At 45.9% G+C, this 23,778-nt stretch overlaps 1 protein-coding gene across 3 annotated transcripts; it reads right to left on the minus strand.

The window, feature by feature from the left end:
- Positions 1–727: 727 nt before the first annotated feature.
- RIC8A (RIC8 guanine nucleotide exchange factor A) lies at positions 728–23,651 on the minus strand. 3 transcript variants are annotated; one of them, XM_034770501.1, is made up of 11 exons: positions 23,366–23,651; positions 21,197–21,398; positions 11,618–11,665; positions 8,851–9,465; positions 8,028–8,128; positions 7,162–7,312; positions 5,931–6,026; positions 5,484–5,628; positions 4,656–4,800; positions 3,522–3,641; positions 728–2,129 (listed from the first exon to the last, which is right to left on the minus strand). In XM_034770501.1, exons 2-11 carry the CDS (start codon positions 21,278–21,280, stop codon positions 2,009–2,011), a joined length of 1,626 nt encoding a protein of 541 aa, XP_034626392.1. In that variant the 5' UTR covers positions 21,281–21,398; positions 23,366–23,651; the 3' UTR covers positions 728–2,008. The 3 variants fall into 3 exon arrangements, with proteins under 3 accessions (XP_034626392.1, XP_034626393.1, XP_034626394.1); XM_034770502.1 differs by having other exon boundaries at positions 8,028–8,122; positions 23,366–23,648; XM_034770503.1 differs by lacking the exon at positions 23,366–23,651 and having other exon boundaries at positions 11,618–11,678; positions 21,197–21,800.
- Between the last annotated feature and the right edge of the window lie 127 nt (positions 23,652–23,778).

Raw genomic sequence — 23,778 nt, forward strand, 5'->3', positions numbered from 1 at the left:
ACATTTTTAGGAAAAATCCCCAATTCTCCAGTCCCCCCCAACCGCCCTCCACAGCTGCACTTCTGCCCGCCAGGGCTCCAACACTACCTTGATTTCCTGGACCACAACCTGTTCAGCGATAAGCCACAAGGCCCAACACTTCCTGTCCATCCTCTCTGTACAGGAGAGAAACACCGCTATGCTTAACCTACTCTCTCATTCAATATGGGTCAGAAACCCCACTATCTACATACAAGCAGGTAACCATTTTGCCCAGTTTGTCCACTCCACAAACACTAGCTGAAAACCTCATTCTGCAATTCGGTATATGCCCTTAGATATTCTACACAGAGCAGAAAAGGGAACTAACATACATGGACTGTATTACTTATTTTTAATAAATTACAACCATTTAAAAAGTAATTGGAATACTTATGCTCCTATAGCTACAGTACATGTGGCGAGGGATGGGGGGCAGAGTTAAGGGTGTTAGTAGAATCCTAACTTAGAATTTCCTGAATCTCAGGTGCTTAGATGTTTCAAATTAAACATTCAGTGATATATTTGTTTTTTTTTTAAACTAGAGATAGTTTCAGCCTTAACTGTCTCTTAATATAGCCTATTATTTGGGAATAAAACTAATGTTTGGAATGATCATGGCTATATGACGGACCCCCAGAAACACTGGCCATTTTCTAATTTGCTTAGAGTTGTGACACCACTCAGATGAATCATTGACACGCACTCGTCTGTCAGAAGGTTTCCTTTATTCTAGTGTAATTCTTTCTATTTGTGCTAATATGTTCTGAAACTCTTGGTACAGGAGACAAATTGGAAGATAGTTTCTCTTCTTTAAACAGAAAAGTCTACACCAGAGTGCAGGAGGGGATTTGATACCAGCCTGGGAGTGCAAAGAGCTGGGGATTTGTGGGAGCTGAAGCAGATGATTCAGCAGGAAACTACACAAGGGTCTCTGCCTTTCGTTCAGAAAGCAGAATGGGAGAAGTTAGTCCAGAAAACTGAGGGTAGTGGAAACAGGAACACTGCACAGTGCTATAGACTACAAATCAAAGCATTGCTGGCAAACAGTCACCTGCAAATGTCAGTCCTGCAGTCAGTGTGAGTGCTGAAAGTTTCTCACAAGAGCTATATTCTCATACCCCCACATGTGCTCCCCACACAGCACATGTATCCTAACATGAGTCCCGACAGGCAGATGTGCTTAAAAATTACACCCACATTCCCACCTGTACGCTCCACAGCCACTCATGTATACACCCCTCACACGCCCACAAATATTATCTATATGTATACCTAAATATTACACGTTGACGTGCCCATCTGTACATATACAATTGCATACACCCAATATACCCAGGCTCACCCATACAAGTACATACCATCAGTATGCAAACATGTAATGCCCACACTCTTTTAATCATTACACGTATGTCCCAGGCATATACTCCACTTATACATACACATTCACACACATCTCATGTTCCCAAATTCCCACAAATGTTCTCTGACATAGGCATACCCTTGTGTGCCCTTACAAATGTATGCACGCTGCACAAGTGCCTCACATACTATAAACACACCCACACCCCATAAAAACACTCAGATGCGCACACAGTGATGTGCCTACACAGAAGTCAGCGCACACAATGCTCCACATGCTACTGGACCCAGTTGGTGTAAGAAGATATTCCCTCCTCCCCCTTCCCAATGTTTCTTTATAAAAGTCCTACTGGACAATCCTGGGCTTGGGTTGGAGTGTGAGATCCTCAGGGACACGGAGGGAAAGAGACCAAGATGAAACCAAGCTGTGGCGAGCTCTTTGGGAAAGGAGAGGTGGTTATGGGACCAGAGAGGAAGTGGTTGTTATCTGTCTGGGCAGTGGACTCCAGTCCTGATTCAGATCCCACTGGGAAAGTCCTCACTCAGTACTATCCTCTGGATGCAGCACCAGTTCTGGAGGGAGAGTGGAGAGCCCACAGTCCTTGGAGGGGGGTTTGAGAGGTGTGAATCAGTCCAACCCCAAGTCAGAGTCAGACGATGACCTCTCCTCTGCCAGCTCATGCACAGCGTTCTCCAGAGAGGTGAGATTGCCCCCTGGAGTCATCCCCATTGGCTGGATGACTTGCTGTCTGCAATATGGAGGGAAAGAGCAGAGTTAGTTTGGCAAAGGGAGTTCCCAGGAGAAAGCACATAATGTTTCTGGAGGGGCTACAGAACTGGGAGACTGGGGAACGCTCACATCGCTGAGCACTCTGAGGGACCTGTGGGCACCTCTAGATGGCAGCCAGGGAGAATGCTTTGTGGGATACCAGCGCAGTAGAGGCCCCCTAGTTAAAGAAACAGGCCTGGTTCCAGCAACAACATTCCCATGCACCCAAGGAAGGAATAAACCTGTGAAAAGAACGAGGGGCTGATTTTCAGAAGTTCTGGGCATCCACAACTCACACTGAGCTCCCCACCTCTGAATATCCAGCTCTATACTTCCACTTGCAAAGCTCCAAAAGGCAGCAGAGAGAATCCCACAGCCCAGCAAATCAAGTCCAAGGAATGGATTGATGCCTTTTCTCAAGCAACCCGATGAGTGCAGCCCCTGGGGCAGGGTGTACTAGGGGCCCAGAACCCCAGTCATGTTGGAATTAGCATTGGAGATCCCAGGAGCCGCCACTCTAAGCTCCTGCTACACTGGTTGGGTTCTAGAATCTCCTGGGCATTTCTGGCACCGTCCGGAGTAGCACTGGGCAGAGGTAGGGAGTACTAGCTGAACCACTGTAGTGTAATGTTAGGACTGGCACCAGGATGAGTTTCTCTCTCTCTGACACACATGTGCTATCAGCATTAAATGAGCTGCCCTTTTCCTTCCCATCTCGGTGCCTTCTGAACTCTCTAGGTAGATCCCGGACCCCTGTCTGCAGTGCCCCTTAATGATGGATGAGCGCCTACTAGAGAAGGCTCTCCTGTGGGGAAGGAGAATTGGTGCCACTGGCTGCCATCTGTGGCTGAAATGCTACTTCCTACCAGCAGCCACCCAGGGGCAATGCCACCATCTGCTAGAGAACTCAGAGGCTGAACTCTGGTGAGGTGACAACTCCTGATTCACTGGGAGGTGGAGAACACATTATGTGGTAGTTCCTTAGTCTGTTGCTGTCTCAGTGAGGTTTGGCTAAGGCCCCTGAACTCCTTTTGCTGGGGTAACAGAATCCAGCTCTGTTAATTTATTCATGTGTTAAATCTTCCCAGCAATCACCCCAAGTCCATCCCCTATGACCTTCCAGGGCCCTGGACTGCTACCAAACACTCACTGCATGGAGTTGGGATTCCCCTCCTCCTCAAGGCATATACGTAGTTGTGTTCCCATTAAGACTATCCTACTGCACTGACCTGCCATAGTCATGACTCTATGACAAACCTGGGTCTCCCCAATATCAGTGTCTGACCTATATTAGCCAGGACTTTTTCTTCTAGTGCATTCCCACTGCATCCCCAAACCACAACCGCGCACGCTCCGTTCTCTCTTCTGATACCTGGACAGCTTGTCAAACATGTTAACCAGCTTCATGGCTTCATATTCCTTCTGCTCCTCAGTCATCCCTTCCATGGGGTTGGGGAGCTTCTCCTCCACACGGCCTGTCACTGGGTTAATGCTGAATGCAATAATGGGAATAGGAGGTAGAGAGAGAAAAAGAGACAGAAGAGAGAAACAGGTTAATTGAAAAGCAGCCTGCGTCTATGAGTTTACAATAGCATGAGAGCAGAGCTGGCCACAGAGCACATGCTCTCTTCTCTCCTTGGGATACTAGTGCTGGTGGTATCACAGAGGAGAGCCAGGTGCTCCTGACACTTGCCCATGCTCCACTGCATCATCCCCCACTCTCCTTCGGTAGGAAAGTCCTGCAAAGCCCTCCCGTCCTTCTCTGGCCACCAGAGTGGGAATACACCCTCTCCTCGTCACTTTCTTCCAGAGGCCTCCATCTGTAGAGACCTCACCTCCCTCCTCTTCCACATACATGTGGTCCATGTGATTCCAGAATTGGTGGACTAATGGCCTGATTTGACATGGCCAATCCTAGGTTCAATCAGAGCTCAGTAGGACTGGAGAGTCCCCTCTATCCACCCCATCACAGCTAAGCACTGCTGAGGAGAGAGAGGAACACATTCACTTTGGCTGCAGACAGGGACCCAGCAGCTGGAGGTGGGTCTGACCAGAGCTCTAACCCAACCCTCATTATACACGCTACCCCATCTCCATGCCCCTCCGGAGTGGTGCAATAAGGGAATCTGTTCCACTGTAGATGACGTGCCCTACTGCCAGTGAGTGGATACGGGCACACTAGCAGCTGTCATGCAAAGGGAGCCATTCCCAAGGTGGGTGAGGCACTGGAGTCGGAAGTAGGTAATTTTTGGATGAAATGCCATCAAATGAAGTGAGTAGTGAGGAGGAGAGAGTGGGTGAAGCCCTGGGCAGGGGGATGCAGGGAGAGGATGGGGAAGAGCAGAAAGGAATAGGGTGAGAAAAATGGGTAATGGGGTAGGTGAAAGCATAGGGACAGGATGGGAAAGGGAGCTCGTGAGCACAAGCCGGGCATGCAGAAAGGATTTGTGAGCATGAGGGACAGAGGGACTGTGGGAAGAGGTGGTGTAGGGAAAGGGGTCCTTACTTGGGCTTAGCTTCCTTGTATTCCTCTGTGTCCGTGTCTTCATCTTCAGAATACTCTCCCTCTGCCCGCCCTCCTGCCATGAGGCCTCGTGCTGCCAGGAGCCCAGCTGCATTGCCATATCCTGTGTACTTTACAAATCGCGACACTGACGGGGAGAGAGACACGAGAGTCAGCACATCCTTGTGCTGCCCACCAGCCCTCCTGGGGACAGGCTGGAGTGACAGAGAAAGTGACCAGTTTTAAACAAGAGGCACCAGCCAGCATGGACAGCCACTGAATAAATCCTCATGTGGAAGAGGCAGGTGGAAATGCAGACTGTGGCATTGATAGTCAATACACTGCTCCTGAGTGCTCAAGCAGCAAGTTCAGCTCCGGGTCCTCCTCCCCCAGACAAAATCCCCTAATACCAATTCTTCCCCTGGACTTTTTGACAGCAGAGCGGAGGGTAAAGCAAACAAAACCAGATTTATCATCTGACTCCCCACACTGGGAGGGCTGAACAATGGGTCAGTGGAGCTGCATCTGTTGACAGTAGGTCTGAATGCCCAGTGTGTCTGTGAGGTGCGAAGAAGCTGTCTCCTTGCAGAGTGTTTCACTGACCACTGGCAACTCCGCCTTCCCACAGTGCACTCCTGTACTACCTGCCCCAAGCACCGAATGTCTGGAAAGTGTGTCTGAGAGGTGGCAAGGTGTGTCCTCTAGCCTCGGAAGGTCTGATGTGGTGTAAACTCTAATTGGCTTTGACCAGAAATTGGATTCCATGCCCTGCCTCCCTGGCACTAAGATCCCAGAGGATCTCATCCGTCCTGTGACATTTTCGTTACTCACCGCTCTCCTTGCAGAGCACAAAGAGGAACTCGGCTGCGCAGTGCTTCACGTCGGTGTCAATGTGAGTCATCAGGCGCACAAGCTTGTTCCGCAGCAAGTTCCCCACCTCGGGGCGATTTTTCACGTCCCGCAGCGGAGGCAGCACCTGCAAAGCCACAGCAAGAGGGATGAAGCTGGAACAGCACTGGGATTTCCAGAATACCTTTGTGCCACAATGCAATTTACAGATTAAATAAATGAATAAACTATTGGGAGTGCGGCAAGCGTGTAGGCAAACGTTGCAGGTATTGTGGGGCTCATAGCCTTGGATAGCAGAATCTATATACGGAGAGAGAGGGGTATCTGTTTGGAGGCTGGTGGTATCCATAAAGTTTGTATTATTCTTCTCTCACCTCAGAGGAATCAGGAATGAGTATCATTTGGATTCTCCCTACACCAACATGGTACCTTAGCTTTGAGGAACTTCCTCGTTTGGCGATGGACACGGGCACTCTCTGTCAACAGGTTCAGCACAGGGGTCAGGGTCTCCTTCAGTTTGTGACCCTGTGAAAGAGCCCAGAAGAAACAACAACAGGTCATCACAAGCTAATGTAGTTCTCATTGTCCAGTTCCTAGCAGAGACAGATCCCAAAAGCGCAGGCCTGCGTGGAAAGAAATGAGGACTGAGGATTCCAGTTCTGTGCCACGGCAGCTTTCCCACTGTGTCAGTGCTCAGAGCTGGCAGCTTTTCTGCATTTGCTATATGGCAAGGGGCTGCCAGAAGCACACTGGAACACAGGAGTGACAGCAGAGAGAGCTGGGAAGTCATGCAGCCACGCTCAGAAAAGCTCTCAAAGTATTTCTAGAGATTGAAGACCACACCCAATGCTCTGCTGAGTCGGTGACGTTTTTAACAGATTTGCTTCATATAACACCTTTCTGTCAAAAATGAACTGAGAACTTAAAAACAATTTTATTTTTGGCTTCAGGGAAAACTCAGATTAAGCTGCTGGAGTAGTAAATCCAGGAATTTGAGGGGGGGGGGGGGGGGGAGGGACTGGGTGTTAATCCCAACGATCTGCCTTAATGAAGCCCACAAAAACTCCACCAGTCCTCCACCTCAAAGTGAGATTGGTGACAATCAGTCCTCAGATCTGCTGAGTTAGTCACGGGAAAGAAACAGCTAACCAATCAATCAACTGCCTACTGTACAGAAACTCACACTGTCATATCCAAACAGCTGACCAACACAACCAGTAACTAACCAGTTCTAGGGTTTCCAATTCAATCAGCGGTTCAGCACCCTGATCAGTCAGTCAACCAACTCCCATCCAACGAATCTTGCCATGCAAACAGCCAATAAATCTATTACTTTTTAATCAACAAGTTAATCACCCTACTGTCCAGTCAACCAGTGAACCTAGTCAAACACCAACCATAATTTTTTGCCTCTGTCAGGAAAATATCTGCCACTTCTATTAAAGGTATAGCTACAAACTACTCTGGTGAATTCCAAACCAGACATCACTTGCTGACATTCCTGTGGTCTCCTCGTGAGGTGTTCTGGGGTTTTTTAAATGGAAAAAGTAGCTCTGCTTGTCAGGGATGGAGGGCCAAATCTGCCCTACAGTGAGAAGAGAAGGTACTGCATGGAAAGATGGTGCAATGAAAAACTCTGAACAGCATCTCCTCTACCTACCCTGTCAAGTCGTCGCTCTAAGAAATCCAGCAGGACACTGACTGCATCCATGTTGACGCCCATGTACTCAAGCGAGCCTGGCCGCACCTTCGGGGTCAACAGGACATCCAGACACATGAGTGGGAGGTTGCCCAAGAGGTTAACTGTGTGGCTGAACATACAGGGAGAGGAGGAACAAAGAGACAGCCAAGGCTCTATGTTAATGCAGATTCTTTTACTCTCCAAGGAGTAAGTTAATTTCTAAATTCTAGCAATATGACGCACCGGAGGGTAAGATCAAAAACTATCATTTGCTGGGACCTGCAAGTGGACTCTTCTACAACCAAACTAATCAAAGGGTGTGCACACAAAGGTCAAACATGACCTGATTTTGGGAGGTCTCAGCTCTCTCTCTAATGACAATTGTCAATGTCAGTTGCACAACATGACTCAGGATATGGTTAGATATTTAAGGCCAGATTGTGAAGACCTTTTTCAAGTTGGTGAGCAATTCTTGCTCTGACAAGTTGTCCCATTCCCTTCAGCAGGACTACACCTCTACCTCGATATAACGCAACCCGATATAACATGAATTCGGATATAACACGGTAAAGCAGTGCTCCGGGGGAGCGGGGCTGCGCACTCCGGTGGATCAAAGCAAGTTCGATGTAACGCGATTTCACCTATAACGCGGTAAGATTTTTTGGCTCCCGAGGACAGCGTTATATCGAGCTAGAGGTGTACTTGTAGAGAAAGGTACCATTCAGCATGAGTCAGGGTATCAGAATCTGATCCTTAGTGTCAGGATGGCTTAGATAGTAGCACCTTCTCCTCTGGGTAAGAAGGTTATATGGGTTCAAGTCTTATGCCAGGATAATGATCTTCACCTATGAAATTCTTCTGTCCGGTCCTCTCCATCAGCTGAAATCATCAGGCAGTGACGCAGGAGAGCGCCCAGGCGTCGGTACAGAGCAGCATCTTCCTGGCCCCAAAACAGAAAACAAGAAACCTGATTATGAAAGGGAAGCACATTTCTGCAGTCCCTGAAATCCCAGAGTCTGTTTGCCGTTCTGCCGCTCTACTGCTGTTTTGGGAACAGAACACTTCTGTACATTGATACCAAGAACAACCAAATCTTGGTAAAGTGGAGTAAGATACAAATCATGGCAATGTCCCCAAAACTCTCTTTCAGCTTCCTGCCCCACTCATACACTTGCTTGTCCTTTATCTTGCTCCATATCCCTCCCAAGTCCTCTATCACACTACATGGTTAATCCAGGGACCAGCAGAGGCCACAGACATTCCCAAGAGTTAGCCATCGGCAACCTCCATCACACCCATTAGCTAATATAGAAGGCGGAAAAGGGCCAGGACTTGGCCATTTCAAGGGCGAGTTACATGAGTGTTTTGCCCTCTTCCAGCACAAAAATTATTTTTAGTCATAAGAAAGATTACAAAAAGTAAGTTTTTAAAGTGCTATAATTTGTTAAGTGTTAACAGTCTATAGGGCAGAGACAGCAGAGTTGTCATCAAACTGTTCTAGAAGTGAAGGCCCCATGGGCTGTTTCTGTTCCTACATGTGTGTATGTAACTGTGAGTCCACAGACTGGAGGCTGCACCAACATCAGATGCAACAGGGAAGAATTGCTAAGTGGAGGTGGAAAACCACAATCAAACCAAGGCATGGGCAGTGACTTCTGGGAAACTTACCTCATCTACCTCCCTCTTGCTGGAGTCAAATGTGATGTTGAAGAGCACCTTAAGGATCTCCATGGCACGCTCTGTCTCCTGGCGTGGCAGGGGCAGGGGAGGGCTCCCCTCAGTGGCTACTTCATGGGGGTCCAGCCATTTCACCCCTAGTGTCAGCTCCAGGGTGTCTGTCATCAGGCTGATGCCCCTGAGCTCCTGGGCCAGCTGCTGCCGGATGTCCACCCTCAGTGCTGTCAGCAGGAACAGAAGACGCAGGTCAAAAAACTTGACCTCATGGGGGAGGTTCTTCTCATTGTAGAGTTTGATGCGCTCCGTAAGACCCACCACGAGCCGGGCCTCAGCCGTCAGCTCTTGTGCCCGGGGACTGCTGAAGACGATGTTGCAGAGGCATTTGAGGGCCTCCAGGATCACATCTAGGTCTGGGACTTCCCGAATGAGCTCCTCTGAGTAATCAATGCCAGCGTGTCTGGCCAAGGTTTGCAGGCCTTCCCCAGTGGTAAAGGGGTCAAGACAGCCTTTGTCCCGGGACAGGATGCGGATGCTTTCCAAACATGTGACTTGGCAGGAGGGCTGGAGCTCTCTCTCCAAGAACTTGATCAGTAGCTGGGCCATTTTCTGGGGAGTTGGAAGGGAAAAATGAAGACAGGGCAAACAATGCCTTAGTTCTGACATTTCAACAGCTGTTCTCACAAGTGGGCACTGTGTAATGCACCACGCTGAAACAGATAAGCAGTATCTAGAGATGGGCCTACCATAAAGTTCAGATCAAGACGTGAACTTTCCAAAGCTCAAGGGCATTTGGCTCCAGAGTGTGGGTTCTGACCCACATCTAGAAATAATGCATGGAAAGGAGTACAAAATTGGAGGTGGAGGGGGTGATGTAATGGGAGTCTCAAGGTCAGAGAGCAGGTGATACTGTGGATGGGAGAGCAGGCTGAAGGAACTGAGGGAAGGTTAATACAAGGTTAAGGGAAGGATGGAGGATCTAGCTGGGCTGAGAAGAGGGTGGGGAGAAGAGAAAATATCTCAGAAGGTTTAGATATCGTAGAATGTCACTAATTCTCACCAATGACTAGGAGACTCATTGGCCCAGACTCCCTGCTGGGTAAACTGGGATAGCTTCATCAATACTGATTTACACCAGCTGAGGATCTGTCCCATTGTGAATTGTTGACATCTTGCAGATCAGCGAGTAAGAAAACAAAACAGCAAGAAGAGCAAAGGTACAACCCTGCATAGTTTTGTTTTAATGTGTAACACTTCATATGACACTAGTATAAATGTTCTGCATATGTTGCATAAGTAATGATGCCACAGTAAGAGAAGACCTTACTACAGCTCGCTCGCTGCCATTCAATCTGTGATGAGAGGTGAAGGTGAGACAGTCATCTGCCATGTGAGTGAATTTTGGAGACTGTGGATCTATGGGGCAGGAATCAGTGGGGTTTTGCAGTAAATCTTAAGCCTTTCTGGGGATGATCCAAAGTGAACTAAATGAGGAGGGGGCCTTGCAGAGATAGCCTTTATGAAGAATAATGGATATATGATCACTTCATGCTTTGTTGCAAGATAAGAGTTTCAAAGTCAGGATCCTTCTGCCACCCAACTTTTGATGAAGTTCTTGAAGCACTGGAGTTTTTTTATATTGTATATTTTTAAGGCTATAAAAACCATTTAGTGTAAAAACACCCCCCCTTCCCTGACAAATAGTGTAGCATCAAAACTCCACAGAGGGAAGTTGGGCCTCTCTAATGGCGTAGCTGCTCTCTTGCAGGTAGCTGGAGTCTCCATTGGGTCCTAATACTGTTTTGTCCTTTTGTAAGGCAGGGTGATGCATGTAAGGGGTCGTCTCTGGTTAATCAGATTGCTCCTTTTAAAAGCTCTTTGCCATAGGATTCATCGTTGCTTACTGCTACAAAATCCAAGGGTATTTGGCATATTTCTCACCCTCTATCTATGGAACACTTGTGTGTAGACACAAAAGACATTTCCATTGACTGAGGAGGTACAATCATTTTGTACCACAATACATTTCTCCACTGTAGATAAAGGGTCTATGCAGGTGGAGAGTATTTTTCTGGCTACCTGGGTGGTGGCAGGTGTGTGCCTCTGTGTATATTACATTCTGAAGGCCACATTCAACTCTGGCATAATTTCATTGACTGCGGCGGAGTTAAAGGCGGCATGACTTTGGTTTGTGTGTCAGTACAGGTGGCAAGCGTTTTCCTGTATGGTATGTCTATTTAGGTGACGTTTGTGTGGCCGTGTGTACATGCATGCACATGGTGGGCATTTGTCTACCTGTAGGGGTAGTGGCAGGAGTGTGGTAGGGTGTGTATCCAAATCCAAAGTAGAGAGAGTGCAGGCAATGTGACAGAGGAGACAGACAGAGAGTGATTTTCTATTCCAATGTCTGAAATAAGAGATTGAGGCAATAGCTTTTTCACACTAATTATCAAAAACCATAAAAGACGTCTTTTGAAAAAGCACTGAGGAATAACTTGCGTGGCCCTGGGGAAGAAGGAGAGGGACAACAGACGTGGCATCGTGCTATGTAGAACCTGCCCCGGATCAGAAATGGACACTGCTGACAAACTGACGCAGGGGACCACTGTTCTAACTCAATGCTCCTCCATCAGTGACCTAGTCCCAATGAGAGAGCACTAGCTTCTCTCTGGGATTTGCCATCTCTCACCAAGCCCTTTGGCATTCACTGCTCTGCATTCAGGTACCTCTGGATGGCCATAGTAAGAAACAAAGGACATACCTTCCTCTCCTCCCGCTCTTCATCTTCAAAGGTGAAACACTGAGACTTCTGTGAAAACAAACTAGAAATTACTAGTCTCAAGAGGCAAAAACCAAAATGAGAAAATAAATTTGCTCTACAGGATACAAGGAATGGTTCAGGGACAGCCATTGGGCTGCTTCTACCCAGCCAGACACATAATATGAGAGCTACGGGCCAGTCATTGAACTGAAAGGCAGCAATGAAAAAGGAAATCATTCTTCTTGCAGAGAAGAGCCAATTCATGGAACTCACTGCTGCAGGAAATCAGTATGGCAATGTTTATCAGAAGTTATTAAAAGGGTTTAAGATATTTACATCAACAAGTAGAACACAAGTATCTGAAGTCACTGAACCAGGCAAAAAGTTAACAGAGAAATCAGGATTGCTTGCAAAGTTCAGAAAATCATTTCCCCCCACGGTATAGCACAGTTGACTAGACTCATTATGGAGAGTTTCACCTTCCTCTGAAGCATCACGTAGGAGCGACTGAAAGAGACAAGATACTTATATGCCTAGGAGACAATTCTGCTAGCACTCTGTTGCAAAACTGTTACCCAGGGTTATATATGTTCAAAGAGCCAACCCGCAGGCACTCCACAAGGCATGTTTCCAGCCAAATTAACAAAAGCAACAGGGGGGAGCAGGAGTCACATGAACTGGATTATACCATTACAAGTCCTTTATATATGGTTGCAATTAGGGTCTGATCCAAAAGCTGCTGAAGTAAATGGAAAGACTCCCACTGACTTCAATGCACTTTGGATCAGACCCCTGCTTCCTGGAGTTTGCATTACATTTTAAATGACCACTTACACACCCAGACTGTTCTTCAGACACTTCTCTGCTCCATGTCATCCGTCCTCCTTCTGCTTCCTGCCATCCATCCCATTAACCCTCCTTCCACTCCATTTTCCTGCCATTCCTTCCACGGTTTTGTGTGACATCCTTCTTCTTAAATCTAAGCCTCATTATTTCACATTTCTCTCCATTGCCCTGATCTCGCTCCTTGTCTGTCCAAGCCATTCTGAGATTTATTGACAGGCATATTTGTACTGATCATCCCCCGATCTTCTACAGGTGCTCTAGTTTTGTACCATTAACAAGTTTCATCCCTTCACTGCATGTTCCTTCTTTTAGGTTACTGAAAGGTAAATACCTTTTTAGGATGACACCTCAAAAATGAATTTCTCTTTTGTTCTCTGTGGAGTTTTAAGATCCCTTAGCAATCTGTATATGCAGGTGGTTCCTGTATCATGTCTGCTTTACAAGGTCCTGGGCTTGATCCTCGTGGAACCTGCAGCTCCCCATTTAGCTGGCTAACCTACAGCATGGGATTCTGACTTGTATTGGGTACAAACATTTCCACACGTTGTTAAATTTGATGCAGGAATCACTGTGTGAAATTCTGTGGTCTGTGTTACACAGGAGGTCAGGCAGATGATCACAATGGTTCCTTCTGGCCTTAAAATCCATGACTTTATAAAACAACATGAAGAGTTATGAAAAGAACAGATGAGTAGGGATGAGAGCTGTCATGTAGGAGAGGCTTGTGTCCAGCGTTGCCAATAAATCCATTCTTTTCTAAAGTCCATTGTGATACCTATATGTCTCCCACTGCTGTGTGGTTGTTTCTGAGCACTTCCCAAGCACTTAAATATAGAAACAACAACAACAAACTCTCTCTCTCCTTTTCTTCTTTCCAGGCCCGGGTGAAACGCAGCTTGAGTCATTGTTTTTTATTTGCTTGTGTGAGTGGGTGTGTTGAGTGTCTAGTGCCTTGATTGAAGTAGAGAAATGTTATTTCTTATGAGAATAAGCTGCTTCTGGCTCTTTATTCTGTGGCCTATGAGGCCATCCCGGATGTGAGTGATTGTCTCAGTGAACTAAGAGGATAATTCCTTGCAGGGAGAGGTGCTGTGTTCTCGGGTTGAGTGGTGGCCATCTGAGTTTGCAGTCTAGAAAAATTCTACGGGGCTTTGCTTTGCTACCTCCATAGCCAGGCTCTCTATCTCCCTCATAGCAGTGGCAGAAGTTGGTACTAGAAGCTGGCTGTATCAGAACATATTTTCCACCACTTATGCCTGAGTTTCTTCTTGCTTCTTCCATCACGGTGTGTCAGTGCTAATATCTATAGTCATAATCAGGAAGTGCTTAGCACTAGTGCTAGTTCTTCTCCTCCTTGGCCTCTCAGTTGGTTCGTGTTTTCAATAAGCAAGTTTAGGAATTTGCCAGTATCCAAGAGATTCTCGGGATCCACCACATCCTCCAGTTTCTTAGTATAACAGCAAAGCTTCTGCTACTCTGTAGCCCAGTTCCCTCCATCCAAAGGGCTTCAGCTGACAAGGACTGCTCCATGCTTTCAATATCCAAGCAAGCAACTAGCCCAGGACTTTGATAAGTTACCTTATTTGCAACCCTGAACAAAGACCACACCCAGACTGTACAGCACCTTCCCTCTGCACGAGGCCGCTTCACGCTGGATCAGAAATGTCTGAGATCTGTCTAAAAAGGTATTTTTAACATTGTAAGTGACATGGGCATTAAGACTTTGGCTGCACTAGAAGTGCTTTACCAGTATAGGAATGTCAGCACACTACACTGGCAAAGTGCTGCTAGTGTGGACACAATTTATACTGGCAAAGCTGCACTTTGTACACTGTAAAAACACTCCCCATGAGAAAAACACCAGTAAAAATGCAGTTTTGTTGGCATAGCTGCATCTACATGAGGGGCTTCTGCTATGTCAGTCAGGGATCAAACCTCTTCACATGCCTGGCCAATGTAGCTATGCCAGCTGAAGACTAGTTTAGACCTAGCCTTACTCTGCTCTTTATCCAGCTCTGTAGGACCCATTGATGCACGTGGACTGGCTGTAAAACACGCCAGAAGCTAAGCAGGCTTCTATTTTGCACATCTTTCTTTGAAGAGAAAGATTCTATTTCTACAATTTTTAAAAAGATGTAAGCTGGGAAGGACCACCTCCCCAAACTAGGAAGGCAAGAGATACATCCCACACCTAATACAGAAGGCTGCTTGGCAGCTAGGTGAAGGCTCTGGTCTTAACAAGGCACCTAAGGTGGGCACCAGTCACTTCGGAATTTACACACCCTGTTGCATCTTAAATATTCTAGGTCTTGGCCCTACTCTCTCTCCTTGGTGATATTTCCATTATCTCCTCCACTGCCACGTCCTATAGTTTCCTCGATTTGCTCTGGATTCCTTAATAGAGCTGTTATACTAGCTTCTATCCAGCCCCTTTGTTTTCAAAAGGTTTAAAATATAGACGCATAAATTGCCCTCTCTCACTTCCTTCGTTAGCCTTATATTGATCCTGTCCCCACCCTTTGGTTTGCTCAGCTTTCAGTTCTTCTAATTCTTGATTAGCTATTCCGGACATGATCTTGATTTTCAATATAATTTTATATGTATCCTTCATCCCACAGTCTAAACAAAATATACAGCATCACAGCTGGGTAAAAGACTGCCAGGCAAACAATCAGCACACTGCACGAAAGTGGGAGGAGGCTGGGTGATGTCTAGGGACTTCAAAATGGATTACTTAAGATCACTGACCCATCCCTTCAGCGTGTCATTTTCTCCCCTTGGATCCCAGGCAATTCAGATACACTCAATAAAGCGTATAGGTCTGTGTCTTGCTCTTGGCTCTCAATGCTATGATTTAGGGAACTCCCTATTCTTCTGGAACACAAGAGCCATCCCTGAAGCCCCACAGTCTCCTTCATCTGCCTCTCATCCTTCACTCTGAAAACATGCGTGTTTTATCTTGCCTCTGCTTTTCATCCCTCTGGTTTCGGTTTTCATGGCAATTTTAATGCACGATTAACCCCTTCACTGTTGAACTCTGGTACCACTTCTGTATGGCAGCTGAATGCAGCAGCATTGTTTCAAGTGCTAAGCTGGCAATAGATCAGAATTTCATTGGTGGCATACCTGCTACAGCATCTGCAGCATCACTGGAGGTGCATTTTAACCAGGTACGTTAGTCAGCATTGAAGCAGCTAATTTCATTCTATAACCTTTCCATTCCTCTCCTGACCCTATTTTATAGCTTAAAAGTGCCTCCTCCTTACCCCGGATGATTCTGTTCCTTCCCTGAACAAACTGGACTTTTTTTTTTTTTTTTTTACTTTTGAGTGGCAGGCACACAGAATTTGTCCATTTTATTCTCCATCAGGATCGTTTCCATCACATTCAAGTTGTGTCTTGCTCCTCCATTGCTTCAACCTTATCAACTAACCCCAACTTTACACTCTCTTCCACATCTGGCTCTGTGAAATTCATTGTCCCTACATTCCCTCACAATCAGGTTAACTTCATTTACATACTACCTAGAATTACTGGCACTGTTGCTTTGATGTTTCCCCACCTCTATGGCTCCTGTCAAGTCCTCTACACTACTCAAAACTAAGTCAAGACATTCCTTTCTTCTCAGCTCACTCTTATAAACCGTGCAAGGAAGCCATGTGTTTACGTTTCATCTCTTTGAAGCTGGGGCACTGGGCCGGATCCTTAGGTGTTATGAAATGGGGGGAATGACACAGGTGGCTTTCCACCTCTGCCTCTACTCCTGGAGGCAGAAGGGGACTGTTTTGGTCTCCAGTGCAAATTAGAGCAGCTCCAGAGCTGCTCTAAAGCCAGTTCAGTCAGTCCAAGATTGCCATGCCTCCTCCCCCCGGCACACCCACTGCACCCAGAAGGTGGTCCCAGGAACACGTGATGCGGTAAGCTGCCTAGGCTAACTTTCTGCCACCCAAGGATTCCCCTATGCAAAGGGAATCCTCAGCTATCCTGTTAGCACAACTCTGTGGTCCCTTTGCACTCCAGGAGTGGCACAGAGGGGATGAAGCAGGAGCGGAGAATCGGGTCTTCTTTTAATTGTCTGTAAAGGACCACGTAAAGATATGGCGATGCATGATAATAAGGAATAGTAATAATGTCCATAAATTCTGATTTATTCTTTTTGCTTGTTGTCCAGATATGTATATAGACTTGATTTTCAAACTACGGGTAAGTCATTTTAGCCTCTGCAACTGGTAGCTCTGGGGTGATTTAAAGGCCCTGGGGCTCCCAGCCACAGCTGGAGCATCAGGACCGTTAAATCGTGAAAGGCCACGCCTCTTCCGGTTGAGGCCACGCCCCCTCTCAGGACTCTGGCATACTGGTAAGTCTTAAGTTACTTTCACCCCGTTGGTACCTTTCACGTAGTCTCTCAATAATACACAGCCAATCTAAGGGTCTTATTCAGATTTTACTCAGTCATTTTCCAGCAAAGTTCTGCTGAAATCAATAGGAGTGTTAAGCGAGTAAGGAAGGAATAACTAAGGAAGGATCAGAGGGTTTGGCCCATNCCATCACATTCAAGTTGTGTCTTGCTCCTCCATTGCTTCAACCTTATCAACTAACCCCAACTTTACACTCTCTTCCACATCTGGCTCTGTGAAATTCATTGTCCCTATATTCCCTCACAATCAGGTTAACTTCATTTACATACTACCTAGAATTACTGGCACTGTTGCTTTGATGTTTCCCCACCTCTATGGCTCCTGTCAAGTCCTCTACACTACTCAAAACTAAGTCAAGACATTCCTTTCTTCTCAGCTCACTCTTATAAACCGTGCAAGGAAGCCATGTGTTTACGTTTCATCTCTTTGAAGCTGGGGCACTGGGCCAGATCCTTAGGTGTTATGAAATGGGGGGAATGACACAGGTGGCTTTCCACCTCTGCCTCTACTCCTGGAGGCAGAAGGGGACTGTTTTGGTCTCCAGTGCAAATTAGAGCAGCTCCAGAGCTGCTCTAAAGCCAGTTCAGTCAGTCAAAGATTGCCATGCCTCCTCCCCCCGGCACACCCACTGCACCCAGAAGGTGGTCCCAGGAACACGTGATGTGGTAAGCCGCCTAGGCTAACTTTCTGCCACCCAAGGATTCCCCTATGCAAAGGGAATCCTCAGCTATCCTGTTAGCACAACTCTGTGGTCCCTTTGCACTCCAGGAGTGGCACAGAGGGGATGAAGCAGGAGCGGAGAATCGGGTCTTCTTCTAATTGTCTGTAAAGGACCACGTAAAGATATGGCGATGCATGATAATAAGGAATAGTAATAATGTCCATAAATTCTGATTTATTCTTTTTGCTTGTTGTCCAGATATGTATATAGACTTGATTTTCAAACTACGGGTAAGTCATTTTAGCCTCTGCAGCTGGTAGCTCTGGGGTGAATTAAAGGCCCTGGGGCTCCCAGCCACAGCTGGAGCATCAGGACCGTTAAATCGTGAAAGGCCACGCCTCTTCCGGTTGAGGCCACGCCCCCTCTCAGGACTCTGGCATACTGGTAAGTCTTAAGTTACTTTCACCCCGTTGGTACCTTTCACGTAGTCTCTCAATAATACACAGCCAATCTAAGGGTCTTATTCAGATTTTACTCAGTCATTTTCCAGCAAAGTTCTGCTGAAATCAATAGGAGTGTTAAGCGAGTAAGGAAGGAATAACTAAGGAAGGATCAGAGGGTTTGGCCCATTGCTCACCATGGCAGACGGATTAGAGGAATCCCTCTTGAACATCCAAAGCATGGCATTTCAAATCCAATCTTTTAAAGAACTAAACAATTTTCATACCTCGACATGACGCATCATTCAAAGGTTTGAGCCAGATACCAAGATGAGCCCAGTCTATGTAACTCCAAGGTCTCAAAGCATATTATCCTATTCAAATCAGGCAGGGGTTGCTGAAGCAGCTAAAGGAAAACACTACAGCACCGAACTGTGGTTGCACCCTGTGCTAATGGGCAAGGGGTGGAGGGTGGGCGTAGCCTTCTCTCGTTCCCCATCACCTTTGCCATACTGGATCAGACCAGTGCTCCGGAAGCTCCTGCTTCCAACAGTGGCCAAGGATAGATGCTTCAGAGGAAAGGGTAAAATGGACAATTATAAACTAACATTTCCATGGGGGAAGTTATGATTTATGTCCCAACAGAAGAGGGTTTAAAGACTTTTATAAATGTTTTATCCTATCTAATGTAACTACAGATATCCTTGTTAGGTATGTAAATGTCCAATCCTTGTACCCTCCTCAGCTACTTGTCTGAATTATATCTTGTGGCAATGAGTTCCACAGGTTAATTATGCAATGTGTGTGTAAAAAGCATTTCCTTTTACCAGTTTTAAAGGTATTACCTTTTAATTTCACTGGATCAGAGAGTCATAGATTTTAAGGCCAGAAGAGATTATTATGATCATCTAGTCTGACCTTCTGCATAAAACAGGCCAGAGAATTTCACCCCTTGGGCCTTTATGACAAGAAAAGGTAAGGATGTGCTCCTGAGTGATCTGTCCTATAGCACTCATTATTTTATATACAGGACCTCTCTCACGTCCCCTTTCCAAACCAAATACACCTCCACCTCGATATAATGCTGTCCTCGGGAGCCAAAAAATCTTACCGCGGTCTAGGTGAAACCGCGTTATATCGAACTTGCTTTGATCCACCGGAATGTGCAGCCCCGCCCCCCCGGAGCACTGCTTTACCGCATTATATCCAAACTCATGTTATATCAGGTCGCGTTACATCAGGGTAGAGGTGTAGTTCTGTCCTCTCTTCATACGGAACCACTTCCATGCTCCTAATCACTTTTGTCATCCTTCTCTGGACCTTTGCCATTTCTGTTGTATCCTTTGGCAATGCAGTAACCAATACAGATTATAATAGGCCCTGAATTCTCTGCCGGGATAAACTGGCACAGCTCCATTGCAGTTAATGGAACTATCCCAATTTACACCAACAGAGAATTTGATCCACTGCTTAAGGCGAGGATGTCATCAGTGTACATAACAGTATTATCATATTTTTGTTATTAATCTCCATCACATTCTTAATACTCCCCAACATCTTTTTTGACCAATATTGTGTATTGCCCAGATGTTTTTATTGTGCTGCCTACAAACAGGGCCTAGGATTTTTTCCAGAGTGATTTAGAACCTATCAACATGTATTAATAGTTCAAATTGTTCTTTCCAATGTACATCACTTTGCACCAGTCCACAGTGAATTATTATTGCCCCCGTGTTGCTCAATTGCCTATTGGCATCTGATCCAGCACCCACTGAAGTCAGTGATAGTCTTGCCATTTACTTCAATGGGCTTTGGCGATCCGGTCTGTTGTAGGGTCCCTCAGGAATTCCTGACATTCTTTTGAAGTCTTGAGAGACTTACATAATTGTCTGTCATCTGCAAATTTGACTTCCTCCACTGTTCACAATGTCTTCCAGATCTTTATTAAACAGCCTGACATGAATTCTTCAGGCACCCTAATGTTAACTTCCTTTCATGCCCATTTGTTGAAAAGAATATATCTGGGGCAGGGATCTCCCATCATCTTTTGTGGTGAAGACTGACACAAAGACATTGTCTTAGCTTCTCTGCAATGTCTTATCCTCCTTTATTGCTCCCTGACAGTCTAGCCGACTTGCTAACTCTCTCCCCGGCTTCCGATATATTCTCAAAAAATGACTTGGTGTTTGTTCTGCTATGTTTAGCTATATGCTCTTCAAATTTCCTCTTAGCGTCTTAATTCCTCTTATATTTCATCTGCCACGGTTTGTGTTATTTTTGCTGTACGTCACTTTTATGGGGTTCTACTGTTTCTTAATTGAGACTTCCACTGGATTAAAATTGCCCGGTTGGAACAGATGTAGCACGCACAATTTTTTCCTGGAAAATGACACTTGTGCAACAATATTTGCAGCTTTCTCTGCTCACTTTCCACCTACTTCCGCGTGATGCAGAATGAGTCATGTAGGATCTGATGGGCCAAATTCATTCCCAAGGTGACTCCTTTGAAGTGAATTTCACCTGCACTTGCGTATTGGTTCCTGGGCTGAAAACGTCATGTGAGCCTATTCATGTAATGTTTTGAAACATTTCCAAGCTGGTAGCAGCAATCACTCATTCCAGCAGTTTGTTCTTTTCACGTCCTATTTTTGATTCCTCTTATCGTCAACTTTCAGATGAAGCATATGTGGCAAATCTCTACTGTCAAAGTGCTTCCTTAATTATCTTTAATTGTGAGCCATAATAATTCTGCTCCATCCATAGCTTCCTCCTTAGGCCTCATATGTTACCTCCAAACCTTCCTTTACCATAAAGGGCTCCTCCTTTCTATCGCTCACTATTTAGCCCCTGCATGGAAATTCGTTTCCCTGCCATGTTTCCCTTGCACCCTTGATGCTAAAAATCCAGCCTGAGTGCTTTATTTCCAGTACATAAGTGAAGCAGGAAGGGGAGATGTTTACTAGATGCTTAGGAACAGTCACTGTCAAAACATGCAGGAACCACTGAAGCTACAAACAAAAGATTTACCCGCTAAGCAGCTTAATGGCAGTTTTATTGAAGCGATGCACAGACAGATGTAGGTAGAGGAGACAGACGGGGACAGCTGGGTGGCACAGAAATCCCACAGCATGGCTTCTCCAGCCAACCTGCTCCCGGACACGTAAACAGGGAAAGCTGAGGACTGGCTCAGGCCAAGCACAAACACAACACTCACCTCCTGGTTGTAGATCTGCAGCACCTTGAGGATAGCATCTTGTTCCCCGCTTTCCACAGTCTCTACCACATTCTTGAGCTCCATTGCCCTAGCAGCTTGGATATGGATTGGAATGATATGGGGTGGGGTGGGCGGCCTTGCAGCGTTGCCGGATAATTACCCGGATAATTACGGATGCACCGGGACCTTGATACACAGACAACTGGGAGGGAGAGGGGAGGAACAGAGAGAGAAAAGCAAGTGAAATAGCTCACTGTTACATCCAAAAGGTAGAGCAGATGGATGACCCCTGTAAAATCAGGCACTAACTCCCTCTCTTTCTCTCGCCCTTTAATCCTCTTCCTCCTCTCTCTGCTTTCCAATGTTTAATAAATGCCCTCCCACCAACGCACTTCGGAAACCTCCCTCCCTTTCCCAGCTGGAAGATTAACACAGAAGAGATAACTACAGCTCCCTGCTGCCCTCCTCCTCCACCCCCTATCCTGATTTCTGTTATCACACAGCAAAATCCCAGAAATGACCCTGTGGAGTAAAAGAGATGCACAATAGACAGACAAGCACCATCCAGGCTGGGTTAAGGTGGAGCTGCCCTTTAAGGTGGCATGAAGAAGTTCCTCAATTAAAAGCACTGGGATTTTGCTTTGTTGGTTCAATAAAGAATCTAGAATACTGAGACGTCTGTATAGCTCTGTAATTGGAGAAGATGGGAGGATATACCGAACGCACTATAAAAACTCCTGTCTTGAGGACAGATAAAAGGCATCTATAGGCCAAAGCTTGTATCATCCAGGAAACCAATGTATTTTACAATGATATTAAATAATTAGATGTGTATTTATATGCAGATAATACTCAGATTCTTTGGGGCTAGGCATGTGTTTAAGGTTGTTTGTAAAGCCTTGTGTTGATATATGGTCCTGAGAGACATAGTTAATAAATAATATAATACATTATTGAGTACAATTCCATAAGTTTATGTATGTTTATATTTTCTATAGCTAGATGTTAATTCTGCACTAAATATTGGTAGTGTAAAATTACACAGTAAGGCCACGATCCTGCGATGAGTCCCCTGCAAGCCCCCACCCCCGACTTCAGTGGGGCTCCATCCAGACCTCATTGCAGGGTGTGCACCAATTCTATGGCATTACCACAATAAAGTTGAAGGGTGCCTACTGACCATCCACCATGATGTGCACCCTGAAGTATGAGAGCTACTAATAGGGCCATTTAGGAAGACAGAGAGGAACACAGCTCTCAAGAAGCGCCAACCGCCCCCCAATCCCACCACCCTCAAAAAACACCCTAAAATAAATTCTATACAGTTGTAGATTTAAAGATGGAAAAGGTGGCTCATCTAATCCACCCCCTTTGGGCCATTGCAGGATTGTTCCCTACAGCGTATTCTCCAGCTCTTTGTCCAGGCCAGTGTGATGGAGCTTCCACCACTTCCCATGGGACTAGGGCATTTAGACCTCACTATTTGTAATTTACATCCTGTTTTTCCATCTTGCATTTTTCTGTTTAACTCATGAGGAACTCATCCCATTAGTTTTAATTCCACACCCAGTACCATTCTCTCTTTGATGCCCACACCCACCAAAAATGTATAGAAGCTGGTCTTTGTGCTCCTCCCTCTGGTTCTGGTTCTGCAAACATTTACACATGTGCTTAACTTTAGTTCTGTGAGCAGTCCCTTGAAATCAGGGGAACTACTCATGGTAGTAAAGTTCAGCATGTGTGTAAGGTTTCTGCAGAATCGGGGCCTTGGTCTTTGTTTAGCCAAACTACACATGTGCATGTTTTTTAACCTTTCATAATAAATCAATCTTTTCAGAAATCATGATCATTTTGAAGGGGCAGAATGGGACAAATAGTAACTATTTTACTAAAAGTAGGGCCTGGGACTCTGCAGTAGAGACAGAGGGCATAGAAGCAAAATGTCTGCAACAATTAACAATAACCATTATAATAATTATTAGATTAGCTTTATTTTAAATGATAAAATGTTGCTAAATCAGTTGAAACAATTCCACCTTCCAGATCAATGAAAAAGAGTACAGTATAAACAAACATTAGGAGCTACTATATGTTAAATGATTATATATATATATATATATATATACACACACACACACAAATAAAAGAGAGAGAGAGCGAGCACATTACCTTTACTTTAGCTTTCCTTGCTCAGGTTTCCTGCCTTATTTCCTGAACACAGCAGCTGTCCCTCCAATGCAACGTTTAGTGAGGGCACCTGCTTTGTTTTTAAACAACAAAACTTGTTTTTTCAAGCTCGGACGCGGGCGGCAGGGTGGAATGCGGTGTCATTTGCCCGGCTGAGCTGCTGTTCCTAGGGCAGGGTAGGGGGGAAGAGAAGATCTTTCTCTCCTCCCCCTCCCCACTGTCCAAGGCGAGCGGGAAAGGGAGGGTTTGTGTGTGTGTGACTCATACGGAAGTTGTGACCCGTGCTGTTAACGCTGCATCCGATAACCGATTCAGAAGGGGTGGGTGGCAGCAGCTCGGGTAGGGAAGAAGACACAGACAAAGAAAAGCTGCATTACTGGAGGTTTGGAATCGGG

This window comes from Trachemys scripta, chromosome 4 (assembly GCF_013100865.1).
Source record: "Trachemys scripta elegans isolate TJP31775 chromosome 4, CAS_Tse_1.0, whole genome shotgun sequence".
Classification (NCBI taxonomy): Eukaryota; Metazoa; Chordata; order Testudines; family Emydidae; genus Trachemys; species Trachemys scripta.

What these genes read in the sequence shown, in the direction of transcription:
- RIC8A (XM_034770501.1), bottom strand. Translation starts at nt 21,280, where the DNA reads ATGGAGCTCAAGAATGTGGTAGAGACTGTGGAAAGCGGGGAACAAGAT. An exon ending in TGCAGATCTACAACCAGGAG is followed by an intron (nt 11,666 to 21,196) that starts GTGAGTGTTGTG and finishes TTGTTTTCACAG; the next exon opens with AAGTCTCAGTGTTTCACCTT. An exon ending in ATGTTTGACAAGCTGTCCAG is followed by an intron (nt 2,130 to 3,521) that starts GTATCAGAAGAG and finishes TCCATATTGCAG; the next exon opens with ACAGCAAGTCATCCAGCCAA.